This window comes from Fragaria vesca, linkage group LG6 (assembly GCF_000184155.1).
Source record: "Fragaria vesca subsp. vesca linkage group LG6, FraVesHawaii_1.0, whole genome shotgun sequence".
NCBI classification, from domain to species: Eukaryota; Viridiplantae; Streptophyta; class Magnoliopsida; order Rosales; family Rosaceae; genus Fragaria; species Fragaria vesca.
Window position 1 is genome coordinate 6915622 of NC_020496.1, and position 25333 is coordinate 6940954.

The 25333-nt window shown below is 39.1% G+C and overlaps 4 protein-coding genes across 5 annotated transcripts; 3 read left to right on the forward strand and 1 right to left on the reverse strand.

The window, feature by feature from the left end:
• Positions 1–10406: 10406 nt before the first annotated feature.
• On the reverse strand, positions 10407–11882 carry LOC101303442 (pentatricopeptide repeat-containing protein At2g38420, mitochondrial-like). Its single transcript, XM_004305049.1, has one exon. It carries the CDS (start codon positions 11880–11882, stop codon positions 10407–10409), a length of 1476 nt encoding a protein of 491 aa, XP_004305097.1.
• A 5652-nt stretch (positions 11883–17534) lies between these two features.
• On the forward strand, positions 17535–18797 carry LOC101299393 (protein LURP-one-related 15-like). 2 transcript variants are annotated; one of them, XM_004302552.1, is made up of 3 exons: positions 17535–17911; positions 18165–18392; positions 18502–18797. In XM_004302552.1, the coding sequence occupies exons 1-3, from the start codon at positions 17624–17626 to the stop codon at positions 18637–18639; spliced, it is 654 nt and encodes a 217-aa protein (XP_004302600.1). In that variant the 5' UTR covers positions 17535–17623; the 3' UTR covers positions 18640–18797. The 2 variants fall into 2 exon arrangements, with proteins under 2 accessions (XP_004302600.1, XP_004302601.1); XM_004302553.1 differs by having other exon boundaries at positions 17575–17911; positions 18261–18392; positions 18502–18795.
• A 1959-nt stretch (positions 18798–20756) lies between these two features.
• On the forward strand, positions 20757–21973 carry LOC101303720 (protein LURP-one-related 15-like). Its single transcript, XM_004302568.1, has 4 exons — positions 20757–20941; positions 21059–21289; positions 21371–21604; positions 21717–21973. Exons 2-4 carry the CDS (start codon positions 21089–21091, stop codon positions 21870–21872), a joined length of 591 nt encoding a protein of 196 aa, XP_004302616.1. The 5' UTR covers positions 20757–20941; positions 21059–21088; the 3' UTR covers positions 21873–21973.
• Positions 21974–23572: 1599 nt separating this feature from the next.
• Positions 23573–25333, forward strand: LOC101300456 (protein LURP-one-related 15-like). Its single transcript, XM_004302556.1, has 3 exons — positions 23573–23996; positions 24621–24845; positions 24990–25333. Exons 1-3 carry the CDS (start codon positions 23727–23729, stop codon positions 25134–25136), a joined length of 642 nt encoding a protein of 213 aa, XP_004302604.1. The 5' UTR covers positions 23573–23726; the 3' UTR covers positions 25137–25333.

Consider the following 25333-nt stretch of genomic DNA (forward strand, 5'->3'; position numbering starts at 1 on the left):
CTGTAAAAGTGAGCAACAACAGCAATAAACATATACACTTCTAATTTTAAACACACAATTAACTCTTATACTCTCATACTCCCATAATATAACAATCTCACACAAAAAAAAAAAAATAAGCCGTAGAGCTTAGCAGCCTAGGCGGGCAAGGCGGCATCTAGGCGGGCTAGGCGGCATTTAGGCGAGCTAGGCGGCCGCCTAATCGCCCACAGCCTGGCACAAAGGCCTGGAAGAAAAGCGAGGCGGCTTGTTGCAGCCTAGAGCCTAGGCGGGGACTAGGCGGTCCTAGGCGGGGCCTTTTAGAAGCTTGATATAAACACCAAGTAAGGACTATTGAATAACTACGGGATGAATCGTATGTTATACTTGATATTTTTAAATTAAATTTAATATGTTTATATTTTATTCAACAGTTCATTTATAAGTTCTCATTTGATATACTTATTATTAGGTTCTCATCGCAAACTCTTCATGATATCGTACAACGTAAATAAAACATCTCCCCTGACTCAGATATGGAAAGACAAAACACTTCCTATATCATAAATAAACATGGGTGCATGCCATTTTCAAATTGCATCTAGAGTCTAGACACCTACAAATGTAAAGTTCCAATTGAAACAATAACCCTTTGTTTAGCCACCACGTTGATGTAGATATAGATCCAATCTTTCATCTATGAAAGATGTCGCAGGTCAGTATATTGATCTCGTGTTTTTGAGTATCTATCAAGGATAGGTGGTCCTTCTTTGTATTCAATCTTATATATGGTTAGAAAATACGAGACCAGTTTGTTCACAATTCTTGTTCTGCAACCCCAACCAGTTCGATCTCGTTATTATATATGTTATATTTCGAAATCGATCTCTTTCATAATTAGATACAGAATAATGTTAGATGGACCATTATTTATGAAACTCACCTAGAGCCCAACTTAAGTAACAGCTTATATAGCATGACCATGTCATTACAACGTACTTTCTTATTCTTTTATAATTCCATTTTTTTCTTGGTTGACAAAAATTCTTTTTTTCTTTTTTCACTTTCTTTTGAACCCTATTTTTTCTTTCTTTCTTATGATCTGCACCGTAGTCATCTTCACGGTCTTGATCTCCTCCTCTCCTATCTCTCCTGTCAATTGAAGAGAAGGTAAGATGATTGACATCACAGCCTATGGGTGATAACTGAAGAAAAGGTAGGATGATTGAGATTTGAAGGGGTGAGAGAAGATGAGAGAACAAACTGTGTTGCTTGGTTATTGCGTATAAGGTAAGGAATTTACCTTGAAAATGAGTATAACAAGAGGAACTAGCAAGCTAAACTAGTTAATTAACTTGCAAGCTTTTCTCATCCAGCTAAGATAATATATACACACACACAGAGGATGTGAAGTGGACGTCCGCATTCCGGCTTAAAGTGCGGACGTCAATGCGGACGTCGTCTGTTCTCCGCCGTCTCAAGCCGGCAACGGCTTCTCTCTTTTCTGGACGACAGCACAGGCTTCTAGGACGGTTTCTCTCTTTCCAGGACTGGCCAACGACAAGTTTTCCGGCCGGATTGAAGCTCTGGACGGAAAACACCATGATTGATCAAGGTTGGCCGGAAAACTTGTCGCCGGTCAGTCCTGGAAAGAGAGAAGCCGTCCTGGAAGCCTGTGCTGTCGTCCGGGAAGGAGAGAAGCCGTCGCCGGTGTGAGACGGCGGAGAACAGACGACATGCGCACTTTAAGCCGGAGTGCGGACGTCCGCTTCACATCCTCTCTGTATATGTGTATATATATATATAGAGAGGCCGGATATGGAGCGCACGTCCGCAAGTGCGCACGGAGCTCCGTTCGCCACCGTCCGGCGCCGACGACAACGCGCCTCCACCCCAGCAGTGTCCCCGATCATTTTCTCTCCCCGGCGAGTCCGCCGAAATCCAGTTTTCCGGCGAGATCACCAAAAAATTCAAATAAAGTCGATATATACGGAAACTGGAATTATCTCGCCGGAAACTGAAATTCGGCGGACTCGCCGGGGAGGGAAAGTGATCGGAAACGCTGCTGGAGTTCGCTGGGGGGTCGGCGCCCTATCGTCGGCGCCGGACGGTGGCGAACGGAGCTCCGTGCGCACTAGCGCACGTGCGCTCTGTATCGTTTCCGTATATATATATAGACACACACCACTAACTATGTAAATTACCTAGACTCCTTTATGAAATATACACAAGGTGATAGGGGTTAGTATATTCATCTAATTCCCATATGAATAAACAAAATTATGTAAACCATATTGGAGGGGATATGGTTCGAGTGCAAGTAAGTGAGATGTCCATTAACAGAAGATGAGTGCAGTGTTTGATGGCAGCTGCTTGCTTTACCTACTTCCATACTTGTCTCCTCCTTTTCCTGTGAACCCACCTCAATAAACACTCAGTGCTTAAACTAATTATTGTGTTAACACACTCCCCTTTCCACTATTAATTAGTATTTCTTTTGGCATCTGATGTCAAGTATAGCTTACAAAATTGACATGACTGGATTAATTTAAACCCTAATTCTCAAAAGACATTCCAAAGTGTATCTTACCTCCACTGCTTTCCCATCAACCAAAATTTGTTATGCTTTCTTTTTAATTATTTGTTTAGATTTGTCTCTACTACTCACATCTCTATCAATGTCCGCGTGGAGTGGAATGCCAGGTCGATGGGATGCATCCAACTTCCTGTAATTGATATTTTCTTTGATAAACAAGCTCCAGAATATGCATTATTCGGTACTATTTGATTCAACGATCCAAAACTATATCATGCAACAAGACTATCCATTGTTAAATTAAGTAGTTGCCATGGTGCTGGACCAAATAAGAAATCAATAATGTACGTAGTTTTGTTATATCAGCATAGCGATTAGTAATGTTTAACTGTCATGAAACAATTGCAGAAGAACTGCATGATGACTTCCATGAAGTGTTTCATTAGGTTTTTCTTGGTTAATTAGGAATACGATACGAGTGCACGACAAGGATTATTGGTGCACTTTGATGGAATTACTAGGTGCATTAGTATTCAGATGATCATTATATCCACTAGTGGATTATCAATATTTGACATACCTTAGATCTCAATGTTCGTGCATTCACTACTGCAGGCTGAAGTAGACGCATCGCTTTCATCACATATTCACTATTGCAGGCTTTTGAAGGGTTGTCGATTGCTGATATGTTAGAAAACCTTTTATCTATTGCAACTAGTTAAAGCTATGAATCTGGTGTGATTTATAATGACAGTCGATCAATCTTCTAACTTTCTACACATACATAATATATGTGGCTATTATGTGGATGTATGCGTTTGAAATCTGCCTCACTGCATTTTAGTTCCTTGTCGATGTCCAAATTAACTTGGCCGAAGCACGAACAAAGATGTCTAAAAATCTTACATTATTAAAGTTTGTAGATGTAAAACTCAATTAATTGAAACAATTATTTGGGGGATAGCTGTACCAAGCCTACCTAGCAATCGAAGGCCAATGAGATATGCATGCATGTACAAATTTGATATCTACCTATTCAGCTATTACCTTTCCCCTTGGGACATCGCTTGCTCTACAGATTAGGTATTAGTTTTGGTTGTTTTCTCATAGGCCGCTCAAGATTTCCACGATCATCTGAAAGTGAGCATGATCTCTCTCATAATCCATGGCTACCCCCACATACAGGGTCCCGTTAGGGTAAGGAGTTATGCCCCATTTGTTGGGGCAAGATCAAACGCACTTACTGTTGATATTATTGAATATATATGCAGCGGTAACCAGAAAAGAAAGCTGGAAATGCTGCAGTGCCTAGTTTTGATATCCTCAGGCGTGTTGTGCAGCAGGCTAGGGTACGTTGTTGATATGGCATTACATGAGACCTACCATAAACAATTATTCACTTATATTCTATGTTCCGGTATAAAAGTTGGAAGCAATGCACTATGCATGCGCGCTAAGAAATTCATCTTCTTTGTGTTTTACTCTTATGAAATATTTATCTTTGTCATCGCGTGTTGGTTTTAAACATTTAAAATTTTCAAATAAATTACAGGTATGATCTATTCCAAGCAGGCTAATTATTTGCTTAATATCAGAAACCTCTCGATTAAGAATGCAAACACAAGCTTTTTATGTGGTTTACCTACTAATCTACTGTAAAGCCCTTTTTGACTCGCGACTACTTGTCCCTTTGGAAACACACAAGAGAATCGAAGTAGTATGTGATTGAAAGGAGCTAGGTTAAAAGTAACCAAGAAAATTCAGACTTCTAATTCTAGGTATCTGGTTCCTTTTGTTTTCCTATATTTTTCGCCAAAAATATAATAATTCTAGGCATCTGTGTAACATGATCGAGAAGAGAAGAATCTACGACATGATCGATGACAGAGGGAACTGCACTTGGAAAGAGACTTCGTCTAAAATTAGATCATTACACTCGGGATCTACTTCAAATTTTTTTTTTTTTTTTTTGAGAAAGTACTCATCATCTACTTCAACAACGAGAAAAAGGGTAACCATATATGTTAATAATTGAAGAAAACAAGATTATTAATCAGAAAAACGCGCTAATTAAGTATTTTGTAAACTTGGTTTGAGTTCATCAATTAGTTAATCACAATACGCAGATCCATTTCTTCCTGATTAAGTTTGTGTCTCCTTCACTAAGCTTACAGTTTTTGTTGAATTAGAAACGAATTTGTCGCAGAAGTTGAGACAGGTGCAATGTTGATGATGAAGACGTACGGATGGATAACACACGCATCTTCCGTGGCAAAGCAGCAGCCCCAGCTCCCAGGTAATATGGACCTCAAACAAACCACTGTTGCAAATCTCATGGAATCTTGAAACTGATGGAATTAAGGTCCCTCGTCGGATCGAGTGGCGAGGGAAATAAACTCAGTTTGCTCCAATAATCCTCTATATAGATCCGCCGGTGATGATATATAGTCAGACTTCTACTCGTCAACACTAAATTAAGGTGCGTGCGTGGCTTTTTCCGGTAGAATTGATGCTAATTAATAAGCTCACACAGCTAAGTGTAAAAAAACTGTATTATTTACTAATTATCGAGGCGATAGTATTCAACATATGGAAATTAATCTAACCTAATCAGGTAGATTGTAGTGGAGGAGCTAAGACTAGAACGGCTGTGGTAGCTGAATGAAAGGCAAGAAGCCTGTGACATGCATCCATAATCCATTGCAGCCTATTCTGCAGCTAAGAGCAGTAGTATACTGTTAATGGCGCGGAATTGCTCTAATAAGTTAAGGTAGTTATACTATTATTGCAGCCAGTACCTCTAAGATATTAAACATAATGTGAATACCTACTCTGGTATGTATCAAGTGAAGACAATGACAGCTCTAATGCACTATCCCTTAATCAATTGTAACTTTCTTAGTTTCATCAAATAAAGAGTGAACTAATTGAGAATACAGAAAAACACTTTGCTAGGGCTTTTTTCTAATATTGATTTTTGTGTATCTGGTTGGAAAGGTACTGTCTTATGTTGCATATATACTCCAAAATCTTTGGTTAAAATAAATACAAAGGGTTTGTATGGACAGTCATCATCATCCCATATTCTCATTAAGAAATTTGGTCACAGTGTAAAAGGGCAAAAACTTAAGGGTACTGCCAAGAAAATGCACCGGTAAACACCACTGTTGATGCAAGGTGGTATCAGGCTATCAGCATAGATAATTTAGAGAATTAGCTAGCTTGTTATCAATATCAGATGCACTAAATATTAAATTTAGTTTCTGATCATATTGGAAAATATTGTACTAATAGCTAGGTAAGTGATTGGGTGGTCCTTGTAAGGTTTCACAAGCTGTTTGGACCCCAAACCCAAACTCATATACGAAAAGGTCCCACACCCAACTAAGATTTGCAATATTTTCTTGCTTTCTTTCTCTCCATACCCACCCTTTAACACACCTCATACTCATTTGCCTCTTGCTCTTGTTATAAATGGGTGTGCTACCAGCACAGCCAATTCAGCTCATGGGTGTCACAAACTACTCACCTCTCCTTCCCTCCCTCTCTCTCTCTTCCTCTCCCTCTCTCTCCCTCTCTCTCCCTCTCCCTCTCCCTCTCCCTCTCTCTCTCTAGATTCTGTTTGAGAAGATCAGAAGCACAGAACAAGTATGAAGGTGTGAGTTGAGCAAGATGGAGAAGCAGGGCACGTGCATTTCTAACTCATGCGCATTCTTTGATTCCTGGAATTAAAAGTTTCCCCACTTTGAGTTTGTTGATATGGGAATTCATAGATGCTTGATCCTGCAGTGAGTTAGTCATTCATGTGCCCCCCTTCCCCATCATGACCACCACACCTTAATTAGCATCAGTGCAGAAGAACCATGCATGCAGACAATTCCATATATTCAGATCGAAATGCAGAAGCTCCGATCAGTAAGTTCAGACGGGTCATGATTTATGAGTTTTCTTCATTCACAGTCTCTGGTTAGCTCTTTGCTTACAGTAGATAAATGGCAGCCTTGAATACTGGTGTCGAGTTGAAGAAATTTACTAAAATGCTCGGATAGTAGGGTCGTTATGGTCCTTGGTATGGTACATAAATGGACGAGGACTCGAGGAGGTAAGAATGCATGTGTTTCTGCAGTTGAAGGTTTTGAAATTTTGATACAGTTACTTATGGTTTTGCCTACACAGCAGATCAATGGCATATAGCCACTGAGTTCTGAGCAAATTACTCTCTCTCTCTCTCTCTCTCTTCTCAAACTTTTTGATGCTGTATATATATAGATGTTTACATATTCATAGAATGGTTTTGGGTTTCCCATGTTCTAAAAATTAATCTGATACTTTATACCAGTTATTCTGTAACATGTCACCGTTCTCCGGAGTATGAGGATTGCTTTCCGCATATGGAAATAAATGATGCTTTTGAAAAGGAGAAACCATGGAGCTAGCAGATCTCTCCCTCTCTATAATGGATATATACTTATATCATTAACAATAATGGTTTAGCAAGATCAACTGTAATCTATTATTTTGTTGAGATTAATAAGGGGGAGAAGAAAGTGGATACTTTCTCAGTTCTCACTTGGGTCTAACTTTATCTCTTCATTTTTGTTTGTTTGGTTGCCTTCATAGTGTTATGGTGGGGAGACGCCCCAGGGTGTGTGGGGATTGCATTGCAAATTCAGTGCTGTCAGTTTGTACCAATAATGATGCATGAGAGATAAGAAAGTTAGCAAGAGTTGAGAGTTGGAGATGCTACTACATTGGTTTTCCGAGGACAGTTATGGAACTTATGGGTGACTTATCGTTGCAATGAATTGACAACTTAATTAGCGCAACCACCAGAGAAACACCACCCTTTATGATCGATGTCCTATATATTATGTTGTACAACATGCCACCGATCAATCATATTATAGTGTTCTTAATTTTCAGGCAAAAGTATAGTCCTAGCATGCTGCAACAACATGCATGCTATTAATCGGTCACCAAATTTGTCATGATTTTAATCAGTAGAAGACATCAAAGTTTTGGTAGGTGATCACTTTTTTACATAAAAAGGTCAAGTTTAGGATAAGTTGCACAAAAGATGATCAACTTTTACCAAAACTTGAACATGACACATATCGCGTGTATGAGCCTAGCAAATCTACAGAAGCACAATAGAAATTTTCCATAACATGTCTCTGTTTAGTCCTTTGGGCACTTCCTAGCTTCTGTCCAGTTCCTAAAGCACATACTATGCTTAATCTAACAGCTCTCGAATTTCATAACTCCGAGAACTATAGAACTTTCCTGGTTAATGTTATCATGACTGCAGAAAGTATTTCTCCACGTAGAGAAAAAGCCCTTGTAACACCGACAAGTATTATAACGTTTTGAAAAGAAGACAGGCAGGAATCTTTGGATGCCTCAATCATATCACTGAAAAGTGTTAAAGCTAGCAAATTGTTTCTCTTCACTTTTCATCTGTTGGTTTACTTTCTGAGTAAACCAAATGGCTGCAATGCTTTCCACACAGAAGATAGAGACTTAACTGACCAAATCATATCCAGCACTTCCTTCACTGAAAGTTTTCAAGATCATTGACTTGAAATTCAGATTGAACCAGAAAGCAGCAGAAGGTTTGGTTCATAATGGGCCATGCTTAACTATTGATTAAAAGAAAAATTCATAACACTGTTTTAAACACATGCAGGTAAACATATCAGAGAAAAGTAACTAACTGAAACAGATAAATCTCATCTGCTAATCTTTCTTTCGAGAAATTTTGAAACAATGTGGTACAAAATCAACTTGACAGTACCCAACAAGGCAACAGATTCGTCACTTTAGTTGAATTTTTCATCAACTGATCTATGTCAACCAAGCTATCAATTCAAGCTAAGCGCTTCTGGTAAAGATAAAGCCAACAGCAACAAAACACCAACATAGGCACATAGCAAGTCATGACAGAAGATTCTTGGTTGGTCATGGTAGAGAAGTACGTACAAGTCTCTCTGCCAAACATTCTTGGACACTGAAATGGACAAAAGGCCAGCAAAAGTGCAGTGTGCTGAGTCAGGCTGAATTGCCCATCTTCAGAAAAAAGATAAAAGAAAAGGCATCTGATGCACATGGAAGGAGCAACTTCATCTTCACCTTTGCATCGTATAGTTGAAATCAATCAACTCTAGTTATGGATTCACTACACCAACTTAAACTAACGCATTGTTTTCACCAAAAGAACCAATGCATTATTTTGTATAGGTGGAGTCAATAACCAGCTTCAACTGGCTTTCAACAAACCAGGCCAAGTAGTCTATTGTTGAGATCCTCAGCTAATAGTTAGTGCTTCCCAAGCCCTTGCCCTCGGTGCAATGTTCTTATCAACAACTTTCTTCAGTGATATCATTACTTTAGACACCAGGCCCCCTTTGGCACAATATAATGAATTGTCTCATCATTTGTCGAAATGCAGAACCATTGAAGTTGCATTTCCTCCGTTGAAACATAAGCTTTGTGGACATCATGTTTAGGAAAGAGACCATCCAGCATACTCTTATGTTGGCAAGTTCACTCCAACACCCTTTGAACAAAATGCACATCACTTTGCTACTTTGCTTGTACTGACCAGTCACATGCACATTTCACAAACATGAGGAACCAACCCGACACATGTAATTCAGTAAACAATTCATCTTCTTTCCTTTTTTCCTCTCTGCAGTAACACCTTGTAAATTCTATGGTAAAGCAAACAATATGCTGTTTAATTCCCTCCGCTTTGCTTCAGTACAAAACACTTGAAGCATCCAAGCCCAAGCCACCATGTTTCACCTAAGACATGATCATATACAAGTCCATCATACCAGGACAAAACTCAATAGAGTAATGATATATCAACTAAAAATTCTCACATCTAAATAATACCCATTACTGATCTTGCAATTCTTTATCTCAGTAGCAATAACATCTGTTTCAGCTTTGCATGGTGTATACGACCTTTAACTGTGGATTCAGTTTGATACACCAGCCAAATGCGTTGCACATGTAACTGAAGACCATAAACTCCAACTAATTTTACCAAGCTGATGCAAGTAGTCTCTACGAAACAAGTTACAGACCCTGAGCTAAAGAGTAGAGCTTCCCACCCAACAGGTGAAACTCTCTTCTCAACCATTTTCTTCACCAAGTTCCTTGCTTTACAAATCAGACCCTTTGGCAGAACCCATTGATTATCTCATCAAATGTCAAACAACCTCAAAACATTTTTTCGTCCATAAAGAGACGAACTTCATTGATGTTTTTAACACCTTTAAGATCATTGGGCTCTCAACTCCCTTCTTAGCCTCCAGTTTAGCATAACATCAACAAGATCTTATAATCATATTAAGCTTGGACTCAACTTCCATGCTACAAATCAACTTCCATACACATCATAACCATGAACATCTGGAATCAAACCAACACAAGTGATTCAAACACATGATCTGATTTTTGTTATTCTCATCTGCAATAAAACCATGTAAAGCCATGGTATAAAAAACAGCTCATCTGTTCTCCCATATTTGTCGTTCACAAGTTTACCATGCAAAACCATATTGAAAGCATACAACATATGGTATGAGGTAATCAGGTAATCCCCTCCTCCTTCCTTCTTACCCAACATATTGAAAGCAACAAACCCTTGCCTTGTTACACCAAAACTCTATTAATTTCGGAAAACCCAAGACCTCAAAACCAGCTGAATCTTTCTGTTCACACAGTGATAACAGTATTAAAGATCAATAATACAATTCTATATCAATATCAGGAACATCTGTTTGAGCGTCCCTGGTGGAGGTAAAGAAAATAAACTGTAGTTGTGGATTCAATGCAATACTCTGGCTAAAACTAGTACTAAAGAGTTTGGTGACTGGTGAAGTCAATCGACTTCCATTGGGTTCACCAAATTGGTCCAAGTATTCTCTACTAAGCAAGGTCCAGTTCCTGAGCTAAGGAGTAGTGCTTCCCAAGCTCTTGCCCCAGGCACAACATTCTTGTCAACCATTTTCAGCAGCAAATCCATCGCTTTACAAACCAAACCCCTCTGGCACAACCCATAGATTACATCATCATATGCCGAACAACGTCGACACATAAACTTATCCAACATTTCCTCCATAAAAATACAGGCTTCATCAACATCACCTTTACAAAACAGACCATCCAACATAATTATATGTGTCTGCAAGTTTACCCCAACACCATTCAAGGTCATCTCACTCACAAGCTCCCTTGCCCGACTCAGTTCCTCATTCTTACACAATGCCTTCAACAACAAGTTATAAGTAATCAAATTCGGCCTACACCCCAACTCGTCCATACAAGTAATCATCTTTATCCCAGCTTCCACATTATTCTGGTTACACAACCCATTTATATACACATTGTAAGTATAAACATCAGGAACCAAACCCAACACAAGCAACTCATCAAACACCTTATCTGCATTCTTGTAATCCCCATTTGCGATAACACCATACAAAACCATGGTATAACACACAATATCAGGCTTCATCCCCTCGACTTTCATCTTACACAAAACTCTCAAAGCATCCAAACCCTTCCCCTGTTTCACCAAACACCTAATCACATTGGAATAGTCCAACATCCCAGGACAAAACCCAACCTTCTTCATCTCCTCCACAAAACCCACAACCTCCAAACCACCTACACCTTTTTGCTCACACAATGATGACAATACCAAAGAGCAAATCTTCACATCCAAATCATACCCATTACTAATCATGCATTTCATTATCTCAATAGCATACCCAACACTTCCAATTCTACACAATGCAGAGATCAAAATCCGAAAGCTCGACTCTTCAAGCCTAATTCCCATTGCTCTGCTGTTCATCAAAACCTGGGGCACCATTTTAAGACCTTCACTACTTCCACAAAGCACATATAGCAGAGAGTTGAGTGAGACCGCAGAAGGGTCACATCTAAACTTGGGTATCCTGCAGAAAACATCAATGGCATCCTCAACTCGATTGGCACTGCCGTAGAATCTGATCAGGTTGGCGAAGATGGATTCGGGTGGGTGGAATTTCTCGATGGATTCAAGGCGGTCAAGAACAGATGGGATGTGGGAGAGTTGGGAGGTTTTAAAGAGGGTTTTTAGGACAAAGTTGTAAGCTTCAGGAGTTGGGTCACAGTTGAAAGTGTTGAAGGAGTGGATGAGTGTGGAGAGAAGAGTTTGGGGTGGGTTTAGTGGGGAGTGTTTGAGGGTTTGTAAGGCTTGGTGTTGGTTGAAGAGTTTGTGCCATTTGGTGTTGTAGGGTGAGACTGGCCATTTTCTGTGCTTTCTCACGAAGAATTTGCTTCTGGGTGTGAGAGAAGAGGTTCTGACCATTTTGGGCGGGGGTTGGGAATTCTAGATGTGGATTATGTACTTGTTCAAGTCAGAGTCGTGTTTGAGATTTTGTGCTTCCCGCAATTTCTTGAAGTTCTAGAGAATCCATATTCTTCCTCTGTTTTCAAAACTCTAACAATTAGCAAGTTATGTGATTAAACCATCGATATAAAGCAGAAGTAAAAGACACATTGATATAAAAAGAAGCCACCGGCCACAACAGCCAGACACCCCAATAATTTCAAATGTCAAGTAATGTGCAGTGCAAGAACAAGTTTCTAGTTTAGGGAACGAGAGGAAAAAGAGCAAAATGAACACCCTTCTGAAACAGTTTCCACCTTACATTCTAAACTTCGTCCATTAACACCCTATTATTCAATCCTACAGCAAATTCTTTCTTGGCATAACAAGTTTCCAATTCCATTAACACCCATAATTCTATCCTAGAGAGAAACCATGAAATTGCACAGAAAAAGAAGAAGAGAGAGATGACCTGAAATCGGCACCGGGGATCGAGAGAGGTCTGCGAGTACCCATCTCAACCTCGCGAACATTGACTGTCGAGAAGGGAGGTCTTCGCCGTCGGAGGAGGAAAGGACGACGACAGTGTTCGGCGGGGGAATTGGGGTTCAAGGGAGTACCGCAGTCGATTTTATGTTTCCTGGATTTTGGAGGATGAGTACAGGGGTATAATCGACCGTTAACGTTCGAAATTTTAATTAGAACGAGAGATTCGTCCGAATGGTATACGAACTTTTGCTTCTTGTAAACTTTGCTATATCAAATTTTGAAAATATCAAAACGGTATCTTATGTTTCTATCCTGACGTAAGATTGATATATATAACTATTAAGATAATCAATTTACCCTTAAGTTCTCTTTTTTATTTGTTTTCATATTCCAGAAATATTAGAAAAGATTTTGGAATTTGATGATTTTGGTTGACATTTATAAACTTGAAGAAGATTAAAGAGGGGAAATATACAAAAGTTCAATCTTGTTTTGGCCACACCAGTAAGTCTGGGTGTATGCAAAGTCTCTTTTAATTGTAGCAGGCGTGCCACCGCGCGGACGCGCGAAATGTAGTGGTTGTAGTAGTAGGGTGCGCTTAGCCTTTTGTTTCTAATCAAGCGACTGAAGATGGAGAGAGCACCAACTCCACCACATGGTTCTTCAGATTCGCATCGCGTATTGGGCAAGGACTTACAGTAGTCCGCCTGAGCGTCACAATATCGATACTCAATATGAGATTGAGCAGAGCTTCAACTAGAAAGGAAGGGAAAAAAGACAAAACTCTAGGGAGCGTAAATGGAAACGAGAGCAAAGCTCCGGGGAGCTTGAAAAGTAAAAGGACAAGGACTCTGGGGAGCCTGGAAAGTAAAAAGGTTGCTAAGGCGAGATGCTTTAGCGTCTGGAGGTTCAACTGTGTTGAAAGTTGTATTGTATTTTTGTTGAGTCGTTGAGTGTGTCGAGAGAGTATCCTCGAACTCCTTTATATAGAGTTGCTTTAAGGCCACATGTATTGACCCAAAACATGTCCAAGACTTGTAAAAGTCTTTAACGATAACTGTGACGTAGGCAATATAAATCACTTGCTTAACACGATTATGCTTTGGCTAAGAAACTAACTGCCTATATGTAGAAGAGTAGAACAACGTGAACGTGCATTGTTGATCATCCATGCAAACACAATTAAGAAGTAGAGTCCTTAACCAACAAATACATCGATCTTCACGTGCATGCCGACTCCTCAATTATCCTTAACATGGTCTTCAAACAATTAAGGACACTTGCTCCCTTATCCACTTAATTACTCAATGCATGCGGCCAATGCCTTAGTCGTTTCTCATGCGAAATCTTCTTCTTGTTTCTTCACGCGGTCTCCTATGCGAAGTCATCACCTCGCATTTGAAGTATGCTATTCAACTCACATGACTTTGCTAGCGGGCCATCATTTGTAAACCCAATTATTTTGGGCTCGCTGGTGTGACGTGGATCATAAATTTAACTAATATTCACATAGACAATTACTGTCCAGTAAAATATTAATTTGGGTGTAAACAAATCCTTATTGTTTCCGCTAACGTACACTCAAGGATCTTGTTGTTGTCGTTGACATTCAAGGATGATTGAGATAAAAAATTGATTATTAGTAAGGAGAAAGTGACGATAGACTTTTTCTCTACGTTCCTAAAAATATAAAAACGAGCCTAAAAAAAAAAAAAATTGGAATATGAAAATAAAGTAAGAAAAACTAAGAAACTAAAAAAAAAATTAAGGGTAATTTGTCTTTTTTTTTTGTCTTTGAGGGTAAAGTAGTCATCTTAATGGCTATATATACTAATCTTAGGTCGGGATAAAAACATGAGATACCAATATGATATTTTTAAAACTTGATATACCAAAGTTTATAAGGAGCAAAAGTTCGTATTCCATTCAGACAAATTTCTCAATTAGAATCAGAGACTGAAACATCGAGATGATTATTTGGTTGAGGACTAGTTGAGAACTTTCTCATTAATGGTTTGTTACACCTACTTTTTTATCACATTTTTTCATCTCAACCCTTCAGTTTTTAGGTCTATATATGAAGATCGTTTCTACAAATTTTCAGCTGAATTGGTGATCGTTATGGAATCAAACTAAATCAAATCAATGGACGATCCAAATCTGTCAAACATGAACCGTTCAAGTCTATAATCGGTAAATCAAATTTATGAATGCCTTAACGATTTTCAATTTGGATGAAAATTTGTAGAGATTATCTACTAATATACATCTACAAGTTAGACGGTGGAGATGTGAATATGCGATTGAAAAGAGGTAAAATGAAGAAGTCCTCAACTAGTTCTCAACTAATCCTCAACCAAATAATTCTCATTAGAATCGCTCCTACGAAAAAATATTTTTCACAATAAATTACCGAATACATTTCTAAAGTAAAAAAATAACAATCCCATTTTCTCATTTTTATGTTTAAAAATCTTTTCTTGAAAATCAATTTAAATTTACAAAGGGTGCTTCGATTACTTCGATGAACACTCCCTCTATGGTTATTTGGTTACTTTTGGACATTCTTGAGCCTAGTTTGTTTCTCAATCGGTGGAGTATGTGGCACGACTTGGTGCTTCGATGACGAAATCACGTCAAGCGGCGACTTGAATTTTTGGGCAGAATTTCGTGGCGGCTAGAGAAGATGTTGTTGAGGTTGCTAGGGTTATTAGGGTTTTCTTTTATGTTTATTGGGCTTCTGTCTTGTATGTTGACCAAGCCCATCATGAGTTTTATTTTGTTTAGAATTAAATTCAGTTTACCCACATGAAGTTTAGGAGTAACTTCATGTTAATCCCTATACTTTCAATTTCATCAGTTTACCCCTCAAACTTTTGAATTTTCCTCAAGCGTGACCAAATGTCGTATATTCTGTCCAAATCGGACGTTAACTGCTGATAATTTTAACCTTAACTGTGAGGCCAGTATCTAGAATTTGGGCAAATCGGACCTTATATGTCCAAATCGAACCTTAACTGCTGATAATTAAAGGTCAATTCAAACAGAATATGAGAATTTGGGCACGACAGACAGAAATTGAAGAGTTCAAGGGGTAAACTGATGAAAATAAAAGTGTAGGGACTAACATGAAATCACCCCTAAACCACAAGGGGGTAAACTGAATTTAATTCTTTTGTTTATGCTAGGCCTATGTGTTTTTGTTGCTGGGCCTAAGTGCCTCTTATGTCTGGGACCTATGTGTCTCTTGTTGCTGAGATCTATTGTATCTCTTGTAATTATATTGTGGTAAAGTTTTAGGTTCTTTTAAATATAAATTACTTTGACAAAAAAAAAAAACCGCATATATCCATCTAAAAAACCGAGGTTATTTGAGGAGGAATCAACGAAGATGCATGTATTGTCCTTATCGCGATAAGAACGAGTAAAAACAACATTGTTGAGAAACAAACCTACGTATGTTTCCGTTTGACTAGCTCTATATCTTCTTTCGGTGACAATTTCGATCTGACCCACTTTAGGGACTCGGATCCTCTCCTCATATTTCTCTGCTCATATCTCCTCATAAAAAAATCTCAGCCATCAATTCTTAATGAATGGCTAGGATGTCTTTTAGTTTTGTTTTTTTATGATATCTCATATATCCCTACTCTTCTCCAATTTCTCGTCGAGACATTTCTTTTTCTTTTTTACCTGCGCAGCCAGAAGTTGGTCCTCAAGAGAAGATCTCAAGTCTCAACCAGTGACAGAACCCCTTCCTGATCAGCTCCACCTCCGCCTGCGAGATAGTTTTAGATCTGCACCTCCACCTCCACCTCTCACCTCCTCAAGATCTTCCTCGAGAACGTCATCCTCGACGGCGTGACGTCGTCACTTATACTGAGCACACCCGGATGAAGACCGTCACCGCCATGGATGTTGTCTATGCTCTCAAGAGGCAGGGAAGGACCCTTCATGGTTTCGTGGGTTGATCTGGGAACTCTTTTTTTTTTTGTTAATATTGGGTTTTAAGTTTAGTAGTTATTCTAGTGGTCTATGGTTAGATCTGGGTTTCATTAGAATTGGGTTTCTGAACTTGCTGTTCATGTAATTTACGACTTTGTTTTGGGTAAATGGAATATAATTTTTCGGTAAATGTTTGCCTTGATTATAAGCATTGATTAATTTTATTTCAGTTTTCTGGATTTGCTGTTCTCATACATATGTTCGAGACCTTTGAAAATCTGGGTAGCTGAATTGGTAATACATGATTTGCATTCCATCTCTCTTGGTTGCTTCACCATGGCCTAAGCGCAACAACAACACAACAAAGTCTGATAATTTTGCATTTGTGGAGCATTTGTCTAAAATTCAGATGTGTATTGTAGTTTGTCATAATGAATTAAAGATGTTGGATTCTTGGTTTCGGTTTGGAGGAGGAGGTGTTGGGTCTGCAACATTTGAGGGTTTTAGAGAGGGAGAGATGAGAGAGCAGAGAACATAAAAGAGAGGGAAAGGAGGTCTGGTTTTGAGTTGGGAAAGAGGTGAGGATCGATGAGAGACTGAGACTGAGAGGAAGAGACCTGGTTTGTTTTTTTTCTTTTTCTTTGTTCGATGTGAGTGATTCATTATACGAGATATTGGGAAGAGAGAAGAGATGAAAATATATGAAAAACCTAAATAAATAACATTTTGACCGTTGGTTAGTCTTGAACGGTCAAGATTGGCTTATGAGGAGATATGAGCAGGGAAATATGAGGAGAGGATCTCAGTCCCCACTTTAGACCCTGTTTTCTGTTTCATCATTAACATAAACATAAATTACATAATGTAAACCTCGATCATATATAACAACTATTTCCCTCTCTATCATTGATTTTAAAATCAAAGTCTTTGGCGTTATTTTATATGGGTACAACATGGGTGACTCACACCACCACTATCTTATTGGTTTCCATGGAACAAGATGCACACAAATGACTTGGCAAAGATGAATACGTTCAACAGAAAATTTGACCTGACATTTCCGACCCTCTAGAATATTAGTTCTGTTTAAAAATCTCTAATCTCTTCTATTGACTTGGCCGTGCTCTGTTACCGGTCAATGTACGAAACACGTTTTGGCCTTTCACCAGCTTGTTTCCAATGATTTTGAAAACCTAAGATGTATGCATAAATAGCACCACCCCCTCTGCAAGAAAACCTTCACTGAATCAAACCACAATTAATCCAAGAGATTTCTGATAGTCCTCATGCAACAAGCTACTGCACCACCATCTGATGCTAAAGCGAGCGCGAGCGCAGTTCCGGTAGCGTACGCTAATCCCACGGTTGCGATCATCAGCCCTAGTTTCTGCACTCCCTACCCCGTTGATCTTGGCATTGTCCGAAAAGTTCTGACCATAACCCATGGCAACTTTGTAGTCACGGATGTCAATGGCAACACTGTTTTCAAAGTGAAAGGAGCGCACTTAAGCTTACGTGACCGTCGAGTTTTACTTGATGCTGCTGGTTACCCCATTGTCACTTTCCGAAAGAAGGTACGTTGAATCAGCTGAGGATTTGTTTTCTAGACCATACAGCCTTTCAAGGTGTTTCTATGACATGTTGTCCTCATAAAATTGCAAACATATTTATAAGATAAGCAGCTGATGAGGAAAAATTATCATAGCTTATCGAAGATTTGACAGGGTCAACATACACCATCCCTCCTTAATCCGGAGCTTAATTGCTTACTAATTATGCATGAAAAATTGATTTACTGGCTCATGAGTTTTAATTTTGTGTGTATAGTTGAGGTCGGTACATGAAAGATGGCAAGTTTTCAGGGGAGATAGCACAGAATTGAGTAATCTGGTATTTAGTGTTAAGATGTCTTCATGGATTCAGATGAAGACCAAATTGGATGTGTTCTTAGCAAGTAACACAAGAGAGGATGCACCTGACTTCCAAGTTAAAGGAAGTTGGTTTGAAAGATCTTGTGTTGTATATGCTGGCAACTCCTCCACTATTCTTGCACAGGTAAGGATATCATCAATTGTTTCTTATGATGATCTGAAAAATTTACTAAATGACATAGATTGATTAGATTGATATAATGGCCCGACTTAAATGATTGATGATATTGCAGATGCACAAGAAGCACACAGTTTCAAGCGTGCTGTTTGGGAAGGACAATTTCAGTGTCACAGTATATCCTGGGGTTGACTACGCTTTCATCGTTGCTCTTATTGTCATCCTTGATGAGATCAATACTAATGATTCTTGACCGTGAAAACAAAAAAACCATGAAGAATATGATTCATAATTTGATTCATATGAATATGCATGCATTTAATCAATTGGTTTGATCTTTATCATTAGTTTACGTACTATTGTTTGTATAAGTTACATTCCAGTTAATAAAGCTTCGGAGTTTGAGATCCCTTTCTTCTTTCAAATATCTAGTTGAAGTACTTTGTACGCACGTACCTAATTAAGCTCGCTAACTCGTATCATCTTGTTGAGTTTAATTCTGCTGCAAAATCTCTTTATTCTGCACGTACTTCAAATTTCGAGTTTGATTGTCTCTCATTGTTGATGCAAAGTTTCGTTGTACACTTTAGTCAAAGAGGTCTCCGTTGAAATCCGATATAGATCGTTGTGGGGGCTAACATCCATGAGTGGGGGTCATCTCTTCTTGTGGATGTTGACTGACTTTGCCGGATGATCGTAAGCTTGAGGAACCTGGATCGAGATCTGTTGATGAGGCGTAGCAAGAGAGTGACTTCCTGCTTGAACACCGGTGGGTGGTCAAACTCTTCCTTTGATGATGAAGTTAAAGAAGTGAATGTGGAGCTTTTCCTCGTGGGGAATAAGAGTCTGTGTCCTCCTCCATGAATGAGAGAGTGCCTCTTTTTATAGGGCTTGGGGTGGTTGTGATCTACTGTTGGAAATATGGGTCTTGTGCTCAATGCATGTGTTGTAGTTCACTTCTTTACGTATCCATACCTCTGTGTATGGACTCTTCTAGCGCGTCAATAATTCCTAGCATGGTGCCTCCTCACTTTTCTGTCAAGTCCGTACCTCTTGCATGGAGTCCCGTACCTCTTGTATGGAGTCTTCACTACTTCTATACTCTTCAACCCCTTTTCATGCATGGGGTGTTTAGAACAAGGATACGTGTCACAAAATACATGGTCTCTTTCAACCTACACCATGCTTCACTATTATTCATGATGGCATAGGTAACTGGGTTATGACATCCGATATGATCCCTAAATTGAGGTAGATTCATGTACTCTTCAATTAATCTTATGCAAGAAACATCCCCTCTAGAGACACATCCCCTCTGGTTGCCGTATGCATGGATGTCCTCCAGCTAACCATGGTATTGCAAGTCTCGGTGTTGACGGGGCTACAACTTAGCTCTTGACATTCAAATAGAGCATAATGGAGGTAGTTTGTTAAATTCAAGTATGTCTTTAGGGAAGCTAATTTCGTGGTTAATGCTTTGGTCAATCTTGGTCACAGGGTTGATAATATGAACCTATGGGAGGAGTGTGTTTCCCAGAGGTGTCTTCAGCCCTTACATTTGATGTTGTGAACATTTGGTGCGTTAGAGGCACCACTATCTAATTATATTTCCTTTCCTATAAAAAAAAAGAGCATGATGGAGGTCGAGGAAGCCGTGACCTCTAAGATCTTCTAAACATTTCATTTTAATCATACACGAGGGTTTTATTCATTATTATGTTTTTGTTGTCATTAAAAAGTCGTACGTAGTCCCTCGTGGAGTCCTTGACTTTTAAACTCACGTTACATGTACATAGTTGAATTGTCAAACATAGTATTTCATCCAAATTCTGACATGAACACTCATCTAGCTATAATCTGTAAACTAAGAGAGAATTGAGGAGCGCTCTACAATGATTTTATCTACTCGATCCTCCCAGTGACAATTTCCTACGTGATTCTGCTGCATGCATGACTGTCGTTCTGTGTTTCAGCAGGAGCGTAATTCTGATGCGTGCCATAATATATAGATAGTGCAATTTGGTGGCTCTTATGTTCTTGAATAGGAGGGTTTACGATGCACTACACAAATAGTATATGTTCTGTTTTGGTGATTGAAAGGCTGCAGAAGTCCAAAAAGAAAAACAAACTAAATAGCAATAAGATGAGGCTGCAACAGCTTATCCTTGTCTTTCTTCAATCTCTCAAACACACCAACCTATCCTCATTTGCATATAAGGCAAAAGAGGCAAATTTGGTTTCAGCAAATCTTTGCGCAATTAAGGAAAATTCCAATTCATGAAATTGTTCTTATCATCTTCTGATGTGGTCGGTCAGATATCTGATTATCGAATCGCTCTAAATATGCCAAGGTAATTAATTCAGAATCCCACCTGTTTCAATGACCAACCTTTACTATCAACATTATAATTCAACAATCAAATCTATTCCACCAATTACCACGTACTATTTAGACATGATGAACAGATCTATCGTCCTTTGAGTTCTGTTCTTATGTTCTTCAGAGCGTTGCACAAAGAAATAGTCTTCAGATCGACATCAGATCCAATCTAAAGGTGCGTGAATATATACCTCATACTAATCGTTCTCTTTGATTCAATTAGGCCGCTATTAATTTCTATGAAATCTCAAACTCATCAATATCAATCTGCCTTTATGTATATCAAATACAGGTGTTAGTAAACAGATCTCATTCTGTTATCATGGCACAAGCAATCATCAGCCCTAACTTCTGCAGTCCGCACCCTGTTGATCTTGGAATCGTCAAGCTGGTTCCGTCCGGCAACTTTTCAGTCAAGGATGTTAATGGCAACATTGTTTTCAATGTCACAGGAACATTTTTGAGCTTGCGCCGTTTCTTAGTTGACGGTGCTGGGAATCCCATTGTCACTCTCCAAAAGAAGGTAGTTAATTGGGGTTTGAGTCATTATATTTGGTTATGCCTTCACTAGCTATATCATTGAGTCATGTTTCTTCATGTATAGTTGCCGAGTACACATCATAGATGGGAAGTTTATAGAGGTGATAACACGGATTCGAGGAATCTGGTATTTAGTGTTAAGAAATCTTCGGTGGTTCAGTGGAAGACGAATTTGCATGTTTTCTTAGCAAATAATGAAGGAGAGTCTGCCCCTGACTTCAAGGTGAAAGGAAGTTGGTTTGAACAATCTTGTGTCGTATATGCTGGGAAATCCAATTCCTCCAACATTCTTGCTCAAGTAAGAATCAATAATACCATGACTAACGACTTAATTTATCTCTGGCCGGCCAAATCAGAGGCAAAGATATTAGATTGCTGGGGCTAGCTAATTGTACGTATTAATTTTGCAGATGCACAAGAAGCACACAGTTACAAGCGTGTTGTTTATGAAGGACAATTTCAGGGTTACAGTGAGTCCAGGTGTTGACCAAGCACTCATCATCGCGCTTATTTTCATTCTTCATGAGATAAACTCCGGTGGTTCTAGTTCTGGTGATTCCGTCTGAGACTAATTTGGATATACAAACTTGAATAATGTTTGCGCGTTTGTCTTTGCGGTATTTAGTGTCATTCGTTCATGTATGCATGTTATGCATGTAGTTTGGGTTGATCTAGCTATTATATATGTTAGTCGATCATCCTTTAGCATTTAATAATTGGACCCTCCTTTACTTCTCAAATACGAGCATCGATCGTATTGTTTTTTTTTTAACACGAATTTGAGTATTGTAGTTGATGTACGTGTACCCGTACGTACGATTGTTTACATGTATGAGTGGTACCACAACGGCAATATTATGATCTCTGATTCTCTGCTAGCTGCTTAATTTTGTAATTCTAAGACTCTAAAAGATAAACGAAATGTGCCCAACCACGTTCTTCATGTCTGATATAATCTAAAGGCGAGTGAACCATCACCTCTAGTCCTCAACCTAGGTGATTTTCAAGTCAGTTAATACATATAAATTTTCCACGAAACCTCAAATGTCCAACTTAATTAAATCATCGATCAGTTCGACTTCGACCCAGCCAGTGTGTCTCTCACTCACTTTGAAACATTTCGAATGGAGATGATGAATGACCCTTGTGGTCAGAGATGAAGATTTGACCAAATTACCCAGATTCGAAATCAGAGGAGGAGTTACCTGTTGTCGATCGAGACTATCAACGAGAAGCTCATTGACGAGGTATGACATGAGTCACATGACTCTGTGAACGAAATTTCCACAACACCGGCCATGCTTGGTTACTACCAATTACCTGAACCACGCCGGCGTCCAAATGGCTTTCTAGACCTTCCCGATTTCTCGCTCGAATCTCCGACAAGCTGGAGTAAAGCTTTCTTGCTTTCTGGGTGTGTACGTCGGAGTTGTTTTGAAACGGGACAAAAAAATCTGGGGGGAGGTTAAAAAAGAACCAAAAATAAATCCTCCCGGCCTAAACGGACACGAGGTGCCGCTAGGTGGAAACAAGGTTCGTGGGCCTAGCGGGCATGCGGGGTCCACCTCTTAAGTTTTTGTTGGGCCTTGAACTTTGGTGGCAGGCCCAAGTGAGAAGCAGTGAGCAAACAAAAAACAACTCTCTGATTGATGATGGTGATGATCGGTCTTCTATACTTGAAGAGAACAACTGATTGAGCTCAAATCGCATATGGTTATCTTATCAATTTAGCTTAGTTGGAATCCATGGAGTGTACAATTTGGAATGTGAAAACTAGCTCTTCTGTTTTCTTTGAGGAGAAGAAGAGAATTCCAAAATCGTTGCCCAAGTAAGAGTTTATGATTACCATTATATCGCAGTATATATTCGGGCGAAAAGTGAGGCTAAGACACTAGCATTTTCTGGAACTGATTGTGCCCGTAACATTGCAGATGTATCATGCATAAGAAACATATTAGGTTGGTTGATAACTTATCTAATCCAGCCATTTTGCATTATAAAAATTATCACTGTTTTACTTCTCCAATGTATGAGTTAGATAATTGTGTCACATATCAGCATATTGTGTGCTCTGTTTGGAAAGAAATTCTGTTTTACACGTTTCATCGAAAAAAAAAAAATTACTGTTTTACACATACAATGAGCCGAAAGAGGAAGGCTGTGATCTCATGCCGTTGATACATGTCCTTTTTGTTGCGCAACAAACTCCCACCGCCTGCAGGGTTTACTCATTCTTTTATAATCAGACACACACCAAAATATTCCCGCACTCACACTACTGTCTCATCAAGTCACCCCAAAATTCCATATCAGAAGCCAACCCATAAATATTCGTATATATCGACTCGGTGATCAATATCAAATCTCAAAAACAAAAAACGTACGTTAAACTCGACTCGATCCCTTGGGCGAGTGATACGATGTCCTATGCTGTGCCGGTGCCTGCGACCGGGCCGAGCGCTCAGCCGCTGCAGAACCCCGTGACGGTGGTCAGCCCGCAGTTCCAAGCAACCTACCCGGTGGATCTGGTCATCACGGAGAAGACGATGTCGATCAAGGAAGGTGCTTTCACGGTGTCAGACGTTAATGGAAATCTCATGTTCCAGATCAAAGGCTCCTTATTCAGCTTTCATGATCGTCGAACTCTGGTCGACAGCGCCGGCACTCCGATCGTCTCCTTCCGACAAAAGGTAAATTTTTTTTTTTGAACTATCGGTGAATCCCGTTAACAATATTCGTTGCTTGATCTATTATTGTTACTGTTACTGCTTAATTAAGTAGCTTGTATTGTAAGCTAGAGATTGCGCTGGTGAGTGGCTACTGATTATTCAGTGGTTTCTTAAAGTTCATCTGTATAATAAGAATTAGATTCATTTCCATGTGTATATCATGTCGCAACAGAAATGCTATGAAGGGTCTTGTTGTGGGATTTTAACATCCCTTATGTTTGGGAACTTGTGGAAAATTATATGGTCCGATATTCATAAATAGTAATGGCATCTAGAGATTTGGATGATGCTCTATTCATCAATTGATCAATTGTGGAAAATGCCCTGCTTCCATTTTTCTGTCTTCATCTATGTATTACTAACTTGGGGAGTCCCATGTAAATTATGACCTGAATCAAATCGGTTTGTTGTGCATTCTCTATACATGCACTTCCCTCAACCGTCGAGGACACAATACAATCGTGTATTTTCTGATAGTTTGTAGATCTTTGGAATAGCTGTTTAAAATAATATAAGAGAATGAATACTTAGGTTGCACCAAGCTGGATTTGGTTAATTTTGACATCTATGTATGTATATTCTCAGATATTGACGGCACACAGGAGATGGCATGTATTTAGAGGAGAGAGCTCAGACGCCAAAAATCTACTCTTTAGTGTCAAAAAGTCGTCTCTTTTCCAACTGAAGACAGAATTAGATGTGTTCTTGGCTGGTAATACTAAAGAGCAATTGTACGATTTCAAGGTAAAAGGAAGCTGGGGGGAAAGATCATGCACCATATATGATAGAAACAACACTATCATTGCACAGGTAAGAACTCATTATCCGATCTTCGTCAATTCCATCATCATCATCATCATAAGTAGTCTTAATACACATTATAGGATGACGAAAAATTAGAAATGTCTTTTGTAGTAAGGCTGATTGATGCTCTTGTTATATTGCCAAATGCAGATGCACAAGAAATATGATCTTAAAAGTCTTTTCCTTGGGAGAGATGCGTTTGCGGTGACTGTGTATCCTCATGTTGATTACGCCTTTATAGTCGCCATTGTGGTTGTTCTTCATGAGATTAACATGGACAGAAGCGGGCAGGACTGAAGCTGATGCTGCTTGAGTTGTTATTTACTTGTATAATTAAAACTGTTTAGTTTCCCATGCTTATACCACGACTGCGCAAGTGCTTGATTGTGTGTTCTGGCCATTTTTTTACATTGGGAGTGATATAGGCATAGCAAGCCACCTTGTTATTTTAGCATATATATTAGTAACACAACCATTCAGTTCGGATTAAGATT

What these genes read in the sequence shown, in the direction of transcription:
- LOC101299393 (XM_004302552.1), top strand. Translation starts at nt 17,624, where the DNA reads ATGCAACAAGCTACTGCACCACCATCTGATGCTAAAGCGAGCGCGAGC. An exon ending in TTGTCACTTTCCGAAAGAAG is followed by an intron (nt 17,912 to 18,164) that starts GTACGTTGAATC and finishes TTGTGTGTATAG; the next exon opens with TTGAGGTCGGTACATGAAAG. An exon ending in CCTCCACTATTCTTGCACAG is followed by an intron (nt 18,393 to 18,501) that starts GTAAGGATATCA and finishes ATGATATTGCAG; the next exon opens with ATGCACAAGAAGCACACAGT.
- LOC101303720 (XM_004302568.1), top strand. Translation starts at nt 21,089, where the DNA reads ATGGCACAAGCAATCATCAGCCCTAACTTCTGCAGTCCGCACCCTGTT. An exon ending in TTGTCACTCTCCAAAAGAAG is followed by an intron (nt 21,290 to 21,370) that starts GTAGTTAATTGG and finishes CTTCATGTATAG; the next exon opens with TTGCCGAGTACACATCATAG. An exon ending in CCTCCAACATTCTTGCTCAA is followed by an intron (nt 21,605 to 21,716) that starts GTAAGAATCAAT and finishes TTAATTTTGCAG; the next exon opens with ATGCACAAGAAGCACACAGT.
- LOC101303442 (XM_004305049.1), bottom strand. Translation starts at nt 11,882, where the DNA reads ATGGTCAGAACCTCTTCTCTCACACCCAGAAGCAAATTCTTCGTGAGA.
- LOC101300456 (XM_004302556.1), top strand. Translation starts at nt 23,727, where the DNA reads ATGTCCTATGCTGTGCCGGTGCCTGCGACCGGGCCGAGCGCTCAGCCG. An exon ending in TCGTCTCCTTCCGACAAAAG is followed by an intron (nt 23,997 to 24,620) that starts GTAAATTTTTTT and finishes GTATATTCTCAG; the next exon opens with ATATTGACGGCACACAGGAG. An exon ending in ACAACACTATCATTGCACAG is followed by an intron (nt 24,846 to 24,989) that starts GTAAGAACTCAT and finishes TGCCAAATGCAG; the next exon opens with ATGCACAAGAAATATGATCT.